Genomic DNA, 12,645 nt, shown 5'->3' on the forward strand with positions numbered 1-12,645 from the left:
TACTGAATTACTTTAGTTAATTTGTCATTACATTTTTCCTATTAAAATGAAATAGATAAGAGCAAGAAGGAGGAGAAGTAATATGACAAAATGAATGTGCTTGGAGGTAATTTCTTTAGTTTCTTCGCTAATCACGAATCATCCCCGCCGACGTCACCTTTTGAATTTCTCAACCCCCTTTTCTGGTCACCCGATGTGCACCCGGCGGAAAGATATTGCAGCTAAACACTCGGTTCTTTGATGCCGCCCTAGTCCGGGATCTCTATCCCCGGGTACGCTGGCGGATAATTAACGTTAAAGGTTAATCCCGCGGAGAAAGACGACGGGATAAGAACGGGCTGACAGCAGCTCCTCGGCTCCCGTTCCTCTGGCAGATATAATTTGATTGGAACCTCGAACATGGTATGCTAAAATTGAGTTCTTGAATTCAAACATATTCCTTGAGCGATCCAACATATATTTATTAAATTTATATTAGATTTTTAGTGCAATAAAATAAAAGATAAAAAAAACCTTGATAATGCTAAAAACATCTACATTTTTAAAAATTATATTTTTAAAATATAATTTTTCCGTCTCTCCAGGAAAAAATTTTAAAATATTTCCACTCCCTTTAAAATAATAATCTCAATGGTCTCATTCCCTTTTCAAAGAATTATGATTCAGAAATATTTTCTATATTTTTTATTTTGTAAAACTAAACAAATATTTTACTTCTAAGCATGTATTTTATTTTTCTGTTTGACTAAAAATGTTTGACTAAAACTATTAAATTGTAAAATTGCAAATAATCAATTTAATATTATACAATATAAAGTTAATGTGTGATATAAATATTCTAAGTTCAGTACTTATCAGCACTTGAAACAGCGAATGTGTCGATAAGCGAGGAAGACAAGCGTCACGCAGGACGCGTAAAAACGTCTAAATTGCGCGTAAATAATTATATTTGCATATTCATCGAAAGGTAAATATTTAATGCCCACAGAGCATAAAGGGGCAGCGTGAAGTGTAACGTATACGTGAAAAGAGAGACCAGCGAGTTCCTGGAGGGAAGAGGAGGAGAAGGAGCAGGAGGACGAGGAGGAGGACGAGGCAGGAAGAGGGTTGGACGCTGGCGAAGGGTTGGCCAGCCGTGTACGCGCGGCCGCCGCCACGAGCTGACGGAAAAGGGGTTGAATGTACATCGCGGCTCGTCGGAAATTTTAGCTTAATTTTACTTAACTACACTGGACTGCCCGTGGGCGCCCGGCTGCAGGGACAAGTGTTATTTTTGTAATTCCGAGCGGCGCTAATGGGAGACCTCGGCTTAACTCCGACCGACCGCCAACAAAAGAGGGGTGTTTACCACGCGCAATGAGTACGGCCGCGCGGGGGTGATAACCGACACCCCACCGCCTCCGCTTGTTACAAATGTGGAAAGAGCTCGACATTAGTTGACCGACGGACGAGACCGGAAACGTGGGTCAAAGCGTTCTTCGTGAAAAACGCGAGCAGCAATCGTCTCGTTTGAGAAAATATCTCGAAATAAGCTTAACATGACGCATTAAATATTATAGAAATGCATAGTTTCTTATTTCAATGTTTAAAATAGATCATTAATTTTATCTTTTATGCGTATAATAGCACGTGATCAAACAATATATAAATAAATAATTTTTATTTTAAAATTGTTGGGGAATATTTTTTTCATACGTATATACTATATCTTATCAATTTAATATGATGAATGATATAAGGATCCTCCCTTCTCTCTCTCTCTCTCTCTCTCTCTCTCTCTCTCTCTCTCTCTCTCTCTCTCTCTCTCTCTTTCTCTTTGTAACTGACGCGTTACTGTCACAGCATTATCAACAGGGAAGGTATCGAGAAGATGCGAAAGGGCGCTGATGAGATTCGAGGGAAAACTTGCAGGTAGCAAGTTACAGAAGCTGAGACGTGTATCGAGCGTGAATATTACATCGATCAGGGTTTGACGATGCGGTACAAGGACAGGATGGGAGAAGGAGAATCGGGAAAGCAAGGATGATGTCGCCTATTATCCCGTGAAACACCTGAGCCCCGTTCTCCGTTACGTGCTGGTCCCGCTAGCCCCGTCCTCCTCCGCGTCGCGCGCGCGAGAAAGTGTATGAAAACGAGCACGCACTCTCCGTCGCCGACGTCGGCCAAATTGCACGACCTCCGTGTATTATCCACCCCTAAATTATTCCCGCTAACCGCAAAAATAGCCCCTCGTCTCCCACAAACCCTCTCCTTCTCCACCCCGCAACCACTCCCTCGGTTTTCTGCATCGCTACATTTTCTCAGTTAACGCGCCGCGCGGTTCATTGTTTCAACCGCATCGCGAGTATACTGAATCGTTATTAATAAGATATGTTAATGTGACGCCTTTTTCTTCCCCACCACGATCGTCGTAATTTGGTGAATTGAAAATCAGAAGCTGAACAACGAGAAACGACTTTGTCTATTTAAGTTTAAAATAAAAATATATATTAAGCATGAAATTGTTATTATTGTTCACAAAATGCACAGAAAGTTTAATAAGTTTTAAAATTTTCCGTGAATTTTACTTTTTAATGTTTTAATTAAATGAATGGAATGGTGATGAAAGATGAGATCTGCTAAGATCAAAGATCGCTATTATGTTTTGATAATTAGCGGTAGAACGAATTATGAACGAACGGTATACACATCGATCATGGGCTCAACTTTTTCACGGACTATGCTGACTATGTATATGCATATTAATGTATGTTTGGTTAGGAGAGCGTATTCCATCCATATGATGGACGCTACTGGAGACGAAAGTTGAGAAGGTTGTAACGGCTTCTGGCATCGAATGTCGGATTTCCATTCGAGAGATGGATGGCCCAATCCAATGGAACGTTGATCACCGTTAAATCACATACACCAGTACGAAAGTACTACGTAACAGTCTAATATGTTGCAAATATGATTGCGTCTTTGGGCTTATCTGATTGCTTCGTGAGAATATTTTTGTTAGGTACGATGCTCGATTAATAAATGGGAAAACATCTCCTGTTGCGAAATGTGAGTGGAAAGTTTGACAAGCTGCCGCGGCATAACGCGTCGAAACAGCATTGTCCATTATTTACATGCAGACGCACACGCTCAGGTGCCACGCTCAGGAGTCTTTGGAGAGGCAAAAGTTGTGTCCGCGGTAGCAACGATGGCGGCCTGGGCATCAGGTCCGATTCGATAAAAGATGGATGATCCAACCGACGGCGGTATAGTCGATCGGTCTCCGAGCTGACGCCTCCGAAGATGAAATGCACCCTTGACGACCCCAGAGCCGACCCTAACACCCTAAGCTCCCATACGCCCCCTCTTTTCCCGCTCGACTCCTCTTTTCCTCTCACTGCCGATAACACTTTGCCAACCGTGGACATATTTACGAGAGAGGCGCGTGCCCCGCGTCGGAACACATCGCTCGTCTCTTGGATATACGCGATTTGGCATACAAATTCCGTCATATGTAACCCGGAAAAATGTTTATTGGCCCGACTAAGGGTTATTAGGTCCGGCTTCTAGTTGACCTGCCTGACGTAGCCAGTCGTCTCACGTAGCTCCATGAAATTGGATTCACCGAGTCGCGTAGTATTGAAAATAAGTCTTCTTTATAACTGGTTGCTCTATACTTTGCATTCTACACCACGCGATTTAGAATCCATCCTTTGGAAAGTTGTAACAATAAAAAAAAAATATTGCATATGATGAGAAACAGCTTGATATTTACATAGAAGTATTTTTTTGAGTAAGTCCAGAAATCTGTGTTTCGTTTTATATACGTTTTATATACGTTTTATATACGTTCTTTTCATTATAACTATTACAATATATAACAATGCTTGCAGAATGAAATGAAACAAATACGTTAATGTTTACATTTATATTGGACACGATGCATTTCACAAGATTTTTAAGAAAATGCCATTTCGTAAAACGCACTGAGAATTTATAGAAATAATCGAAAGAACAACAGAATGAGAGAAAGGACGCGAAGTGAGAACGAAGAACCTCTAGTTTCCTCGCGAGGTTCCTATACGACGACGGTCGTACCATGGAACAACAGTACATTATTTCTTGATGTCAAATAAAGCAATTAGCATGTGCCCTGACCAGGGTCCGTAGGTTCTAACCCGAGTAATCTCGCCGGGGTCCCCGGCGTGTGCGACATCTTCATCAGAGAGGCGAACCCTCCTCTCTTCTCCTTTCTCCACCACTTTCCATCCCGCTGCCCCTCATGCCGGACGCATGGCGCAATCACGTGACTACTCTGCACCCCCCCAGAGACGAGGGATGTTGGATGCTACGAAAGAGCGAGAGCGCGAATCGACAAGAAGAAGATGGCGGCTTGGTGTAAGGGTGAGGAAGAGGAGAAAAATCAAGAGGGGCGAGAGAAAGTCATGTCCACCGAGTGAAGGCGCTTCCAAGGGAAATTTCACAAAGGCTGACCCGTTGGTAATGAATGTTATATAACCCTTTTAATGCTTTAAGCCTCTTAGATTTTTCAGTGCGCTCTCGACGGGCGCGCCTCCTTCGCTCCCGTCTCTTCGCCTTTTCTCCTGCGAGGAGTGAACCGGTGGAGGTAATTCGCGACGTGCGGCAAAGGGAGTGAGCGAGGGAAGTCGTGCCTCAGGGTAGGTAATTATGTGGCGGACGTAAATTAAGCTTGTTTAGATTGGGATTTTTATTAAGGTCCTTTATGAAAGAGTGCCGCCACTAAATGGCGCACGGTATATACCCCGACACCGGTACTACTTTAAATGCCGCCGGAAAAGAACCCGCGATACGTTCATTTCGTAACTAGTGCTTGTGATAATGAGATTTAAAATCCAGATTTGTCAGGAATATATCTTGCAGAATTTTAATAAATCATATACATAATGCTATTATGTATTATATAAAATTAAAAATATGAATGAAAACCTTGTTAAGCTATTAACAAATTATGTTCAATTTTAATAATATTAAGAAAAAAGCCGGTCTTCTCTAATATTTTATAATGGTTCATAGTGTGTTTTAGATATAATATATTGGAAAGTCTTGTTATAAGTAATATACATATATATTTGTACATTATATATATATATATTACGCATATAATAATGTATATAACATTATGGCAAGCATATAAAATATAGAAAGCAACGATTCGAAAGAAACTTCGAACTTGCCCAATTTTCCCAGAAGCATCCCTAAGGAAACAACGATCAGGAGATATATCTAATAGCAGCAGGACGTACGCACTGAGGAACATGGAACAAATAAGTAAGGATTAGTTTAATCGTGCTTTAGGAGTCGAACGTTACGGGTTTATGTCGCTGTTCCCTTTTCCGAGGGAAAGAAAAAGCTATAGTCCATATACGACCGAATTTACGAACCAGCGATAGTGTGTAGATTCAATTGATATATCGAAACATGTACTTCCATTAAAAATCTACTTTCCCGATAAATGTCGATTAAACACAATTATTATTTTTTTTTTGTGCAATAACAAAATAATATTATTTATCAATATCAAATTTTTCTTCATGTAAAAGTCTTACAATAACAATCCACAAACTTTAAATACATTTACATCGAGTACATTGAAATATGATATAAGCGTCAGATACTGTTGAAACTAAGTATATTAAAATATATAAAAATATCCAACTTTCAGATACCACTTATCGCTTTAATTTATTTTACTCATGTACATCGTGCGTAGGTATGTTAATCCAGACATGTCCGTAACGAGCATAGCGCTACGTCAAACAGCTAACTGCTTTCGCACGAAGGCACTGGGAGCGAACTTCGAGAAGCAGTTCGCAGGTACAGACGGTTAGCTATATCCAGTGTATATGTATACCTCCGAGCCAGTAAACGGAGAACGAAGTTCTCGGTGGAAGTTTAATTCAACTGGACGGGCAGCCGGGTGTAAACGCTGAATGATTTGTTGCAAATCGAAAGCACCCCCGCGAGCTTGAGCTCAAACTCGAACTTCAACTTCGTGCTCGTACGGTTTATTTTATGCATCGTTGTATCACGAGCTATCGACTATCGAGTGGCCATTGATATATTTTTAAATAAATAGATTATATAATATTACACAAAAAGTTATGCATCTCAAAAGAAATAGAAAAAAATATATAAATAAATAGTTGCTCATCTTCTTCACATATATAATATAATTTAAAATAATTACATTTAAAATAATTTAGAATAATTTTTTTATATAAAATATTCTGTTTTCATCATGATTATATTAACATTTGTAACAAGTCAAAAAAGTACGTTAGATACAAATGCAGTAAATCTATTCTTACAAATATAATTATTTCATACAGTTAAAAATATGCATTCTACTTTGCATTTGCTACATTTAATTTCTAAGGACTTTTTTTCATTAGCTATACATTACAGCAATATTGGAAAATAATGAACATTAGTCTCATGATCGATCCAAAGATTACTACTTAAGTATCACTCATATTTCTCTCGCAATATTGATAAATTAATCAATAATAATTAAAAGGTAGTATGCAAAATCATTATCACAAACTAAGCGAACGTCTTTTCGCAGTGATGGTTGGTTGGTTAAGTATCGAACATTGAGATCTAATGTCGATTTTCTTAGGTAGTTTCACAAAGCTGGGCGTGCTCGCTCGTTCTCTCGATTAGGCTTTGCCGTCATTAAAAGTTTATAAAGAAGCCAAGGTACGAGGTGGGCAACGATATGCGGGGGGATGGTGGCTCGGCACCCTCAGAATGAAGATGGCAGAGGAAAAGAGAGAGAGACCTGAGAGTAGAAAAGAGAGACGGAGATAAAGAGAGATGGAGGATGAAGAGAAATTCCAAGCAAGTTTTCTCATGTGCGATGCATAATGAGGAAAAGCAGACGGCGCATAAGAAGCCTACAAATGAGGCTCAAGTTATACATGAATTGCACATTGTAATCAGGTACACGTAACTAACACGTCGATGTAAACTTCTCTTGAAAAATTGACTTTTTGCGCTACATTTTCCAGGAACAAAAAATATTTTTTACTATTACAGAAGAAGATTATGCAATTAATTTAATAATAAATAATTCTTAATAATTAATTATTGTCGCTTAATTAAACTTTTTAAAGCTAATATTGTTTTAATTTTATTATTTGTCAACTAATTATTTAAGAATCTCGATACGTAAAATTTTAAAAATAATAGATAAGAAGAAGTCAAGCATAATTTAAATACAATAATTGACATTTTTTAAATTTAAAAATTAAAATTAAGAAAATTGGTTATCATATATATTTAAATTATAAATATTAAACTAAAAAAATGCAAGATATGCACATTTCACATAATGCATCTTGAGTCCTATATAATTCTCAGTACGCAATACTATAACTTTCGCATATAAGATTTCGTTGATTGGTAGACGCAGACGTTGGTAAGTAAAGATACGAACACGCACGCGAATGCGAGTCGCAGTGCACGAAACCAATTAAAGGTGTTAGATCGATCCTCCCTAGTAACTGACTTGCTATGTTCTTCAATGAAAGCCTCAAATCCTGCTTATGACTCTATATTATTTTACTCACTTTAAAAAGACTATCAAAACTATTTTAAATCTTAAATAATAAAACTTCTAAATTAATAAAGCTGTCCATGACATTACATCTTACTTTATTATCTATGTTTTTTGTAACGATAATTTTTAAGCATTAAAGATAAAAAAATTTTTAAACGTATTTAGACTACAAATATGAACTTACCTTGTTCATGATTTGGCGGGGATAGTCCCGCCTCGCTAGGGACGGCTCTGCAAGAAAAAAGAAATATTAATTACTTTTCTGAATTTTTAAAACTTTACATTATTAAAATAGCAAATATTTAAAAGATTGAGTATTAAATAAATGTCATTATTTGCATGTAGATAATGATAGCATTTTGCTTTCTTTCAATGTGTAGAAATAAATTTGTTCACATAAATTTCTTGGTATATAAATTACTTTATAAAAGTAGAATAGCTTTTTAACATAGCTTTATTACGTAACTTTAAAGAAAAATCAAGAATTTCAACAAGAGCATCTATAAGATTCTCGAGAAGCTATTCACTCTTTCTGTACTTTGCATCCGCTCTCAACCCCATCACCGCGCCTTGTGACACAAGCTAATGCACGTAGGGTGGTCCTTGATCGCGCAGCCGAGTCCCAGCCCTTCCTCTCCTTTCCCTTCGACGGTACCACCGAATTCCCATAATCTAATGAATGGCCTAACCCCAATATCCTCTCGGTTCAGCTTCACCCACCCTTCATATACTACTATATATGTACCACGCATGTAAATATCCTTGCTATCCGCGTGTGCTCTCTTCAAGTACCTTAAAATTCTGCGTTCGTTGGCTATAATTTATTATCATCAATCACTACTAATATTATTTGCAATCTCTTTTTCAAAACTTCAAAATGGAAAACAATTACATGAATACAGGTTAAAACTTTGAAAAAAATATATTAAATACTAAAAAGTTTAATTAGGATTAAAAAATTCATTGATAATTAAAATCAGCCCTTTCTAAAACATGTTAAATTATATTTTTGCAGAAGCAAATAAAATCTATCTACATAGAAGCAATCATTTTTAAAACATCCTGTATGTGCGTAAGAAGTATGAGACTCGTCGGCTAATTGCGCGTTAAATAGGGGTGAAGTCGATGGCGAAATTCTTTCGTCCAGAAAATGGACCGGACGCAAGCCGGCGGTAGTCGGCGTTGATCCCGCACGGCAGAGTAAGGACGCGCAAATGTGTTTATCTCGGGGAATAATAAAAAGGGTGACTCGACATCCGTGACGTCGGGCGATCACAACGAAGTTGGGAATAATGTCTCGGACACGAGGCTCGTCTGTGGATTTGGTCTGGTCTCTACCGCCAACCATCCACCCACACTCTACCCCCTTTCGACCTCCTCCAAGCTACCCTTATACGCGTGTCCGCCGCAGATTCAGACTCCTAATTAAGACAAGGGTGCGAGAGGGGTTTCAGGGGTTTCTGCTGGGTTCTCCCCTGAGGGGGCAGGGGATAGGTGGCGGGTGTATGAGTAGAAGGAGGGTTTTCCCGAGGTAAGGGGCACCCGTATCGTGCCGGAGGGGTAAGCCAAGGCAAAGGGGGTAAGGAATATTGATCACGGGACCACCACGGCGGCGAGGCAGGGACTGCCCGCACTCGCCCTCTGCTTTCATCCACCCACCTTCTCACCATCTAACTCCAGCTTTCTCTCGTCTCTCTCTCTCTCTCCCCCCCCTCCTCACCCCTCTCTATCTCAATCTTTCTCTCTTTCTCTTGCTAACTGTCTTTCACCTTCTACCTTGTTTCCGACGTCTTTCACCAATCCTCTCGCTCTAAAGCGGGCATGGACCGGGCCAGACTAAACCACCAAACGCCAGATGCGTGAAATCAGTCGGTTAGAACCTGCCCCGCAGCCTTTGCAAATTATTGACGCTGAAACCGCGAGGCAGATGATGCCTGCGCGCTGTTTCGTAGTGGACTTTGAATGAAGAAAGCTGGCAAGCTCAACGCTAGCAAAGAAGAGCAAAATACAAACTTCTGAGAAAAAACTTTTTTATATAATCTTACTGATAGAATTAGTCTTAGAGTTAATTATCTATCCGATTATATATGACATATCACGTATGTAGTAACAATTTTGTTAAAATATTTTAATATCTGAACCAAATCTGATAATAAATAAATAAATATATATATATATACTCGTATATATAGAAAAGAATTTTAGATGACAGTATAATTTATGAATTAATCGCTCTCTCTCTCTCTCTCTCTCTCTCTATATATATATATATATATATATATATATATATATATATATTAATTCATAAATTATACTGTCATCTCAAATTCTTTTACTATTTAATAAAACATTTTACTAATTTATGGAAACGACTTTACATCATGACAAGGTTTACGAAAGTCGCAATAAGACATGGCTCTCCTGAAGGGAATTTCTGACGCTGGAAATCCGAGTAGCCTGACGAACTTTGACGCACATGCTCGGCCGAACAAGATCTACGCTCTAAACGTGTGCAGCGTTCTCACGAGTTTTCGAGAGAGATCCTCTCGAATAGCATGAAGAAGGAGTAACTGACTTGGCTCGTTTCAAAGACGAAGACAGAAGACAGGGGTGAACGGGGGACCACCGGGTGGGCTCGAGTTTACACGACGTAGCGACTCGTCTTTCTACCCGTCGCCTTGCCTTAATTAAATCTCTAGACCCTTCCTGAAGAACCCGCGGACTTGGCGAGAAACTAGAAGAACCGCCTCCCTTTCTCGCTCTACAATTCACTGCGGTAACACGTCGTCTTTCATTGGTCCTCTACACATTGCCTACAAGAAATGCACGAATGTAGTGACCGTGATACATACAAAATTCTCTTTAATTTGCTCATTTTCATTTAATTTATTAGAATATATATATATATATATATATATATATATATATATATATACATATACATAATATATTTGTAAAAAATGGGATGTGTGTGTGTGTGTGTGTGTGTGTGTGTGTGTGTGTGTGTGTGTGTGTATGTGTGTGTGTGTATATCCCATTTTCTACAAATTATTTTACTTCAATTAATTCTTTTCACCTCCATAAAAAAATTATTTCCGTAAAACATAATTTTATATAAAAAAAATATCGTTATTCTAAAATAAAACGTTGCTGTTATTTTTCGATCAATCTCTATATTACAAAGTAATTTTTAATCAAACTCGTATTTGTGAATATATATCTAAACTTAAAACTGTAACATACGTTTCTCGTTTTGCTTGTTATGCTCTGAATTTACTTTCTAAAATATGGATAACAATTTTAAAGAAAATGTATTACTCTATTATAAAGTAAAAATTTGTCTTTGATTATAGTAAAAGCTTGCACAATAATTAATTGAATCTTTGATCAATATAACATAAAAATTTCCTCAGAACTACTTTAATTTGTACAAATATTTTGTCGAATAAGTTGTTCCCATTCTGAAAATTCTTGATGCTGATGAAAACCATTCACGAGAGCGGCAAATTTCTACAATGTGCAGCGAATTTTCTCCATCGCTATGCTAGTGGCTTCAGATACCGTTATTCGGCGTTGTAACGAACGTCAAGGGCGACCTCGACGAGACCGGAAGAGACCTCATTGTCCAGAGGCGGGGGCATCGATAGAGAGGGTGCGCAGCAGCGGCAGGCAGCCAACTCAAACTTTGATATGGTTTCCTAAATAACCAAGGCGACCGATACCGCAGCACGATAGTCCTCCTTCCTTCACCACCTCTCCGCCTGCCACCCGTTCACCGCCTAGACCGATCTGCGGTGGTCCGGAGAGGGTACTGTAACTACCGCCGAAGCATATTGAAACCCTCGCACCAACGGTGACCCGACTCACCACCCCGGGCAACCCCCACCCCGACCAATCCGCGACTCGCCATTCAGAACCGATACAGAGACTGCCGTCCGTGCAAAACTTGTGGCATGAGTGCGTTTGTCATTTCATAGGTAAACGTTACCAACTCACGAGGCAGGCGGTAACGCCCAACGTTTTCATAATGTCGACAAGTAGTGGTTAATTCAGGTGCGGAGTGACAGGTAATCTGCAAAAGGACCACGAAGAGGGAAAAGGAACGAAGCTCGCTCATTCGATAGTTCTAAAATCGATCATTAAGTTTCGTCGGTGAATGAAATATTATAAATTATTATGCTTGATATAAGTAATATGTGATTAGAGTAACGAACAACAATAATAATATAAAAAAATTTAAAAAAGATAAAATTCGTTCTTCTTAAGTTAAGTTAAGTTCTTAAGTTAAGTTTTTCTTTTGCGTAGATAAAATATGCGTAGATAAAAGTTTGAGCAAAATATCAATAACTTAATTTCTATATACTATAAAATATTTTTATATAGGAAACACTTCTCATTTACTAAAGTTAATATCTCTAATAACAGTCACGGTGAATCAACTAGAATGCATTTGAATTAATTCTCGATTTATTTTTTATTATTTACCGTAACCAGATAAAATCAGATGAAAAGTGGACGAGCAGATAGTCATCTAGTTTACAATTTCTTCCTTCCAGGCCACCAATAGACGCGATGCCTGTATCTCGGGGCTGGCTGTTTGTCCGCTAATTAGAAGCTAACAGCAGAACTAAAGTTCCAAACTTTAAAGTTTCTTGCACTCACGGAAGCCTCTTGCTACCCATTCAATACCTCCTTTTCGAGGGTGATAGGATGGCTGCCCTTTGAGAGAAACGCCCTTTCTCCTTACCTGTCTAGCCGTTCACCTGTCTTCCTCTCTCTATTTCGTTGCTCCGGCTACCGGCTAGCGTTAATTACTAATTAATTGTTTCGCGTGTTTGAGTTTTAAATGGATAAGTTAAACAGCGCGTAAGAGCCCCCGACATGGGCAAGGTGGTATAGCGGCAGTCCACTCTTCTTTTTCCCTCTGTCCGTTCCTCTCGCCTCGCGTACGATTACCGTACAAACAGTGTACTACCGGTTAACGAAGTTAGGATGACCGTGTTAGAGTGGGAGAAGGAAAGCAACGCTCGTTCGTTTATTCATTTTTCACCCCGTCATCACAG

General features: G+C 38.9%; 1 protein-coding gene across 5 annotated transcripts in view; it reads right to left on the reverse strand.

The window, feature by feature from the left end:
* Positions 1-12,645, reverse strand: part of LOC105427986 (uncharacterized) — a 278,359-nt gene that overhangs the window by 58,053 nt on the left and 207,661 nt on the right. For all 5 annotated transcript variants that reach the window (XM_089079846.1, XM_089079845.1, XM_089079842.1 and 2 more), the window contains exon 4: positions 7,767-7,813. In XM_089079846.1, the coding sequence (XP_088935972.1) occupies positions 7,767-7,813 (47 nt within the window). The remainder of the gene's footprint in view (positions 1-7,766; positions 7,814-12,645) is intronic.

Source organism: Pogonomyrmex barbatus, unplaced genomic scaffold (genome assembly GCF_055798465.1).
Source record: "Pogonomyrmex barbatus isolate J1 unplaced genomic scaffold, ASM5579846v1 scaffold3, whole genome shotgun sequence".
In the NCBI taxonomy this organism is placed as follows: Eukaryota; Metazoa; Arthropoda; class Insecta; order Hymenoptera; family Formicidae; genus Pogonomyrmex; species Pogonomyrmex barbatus.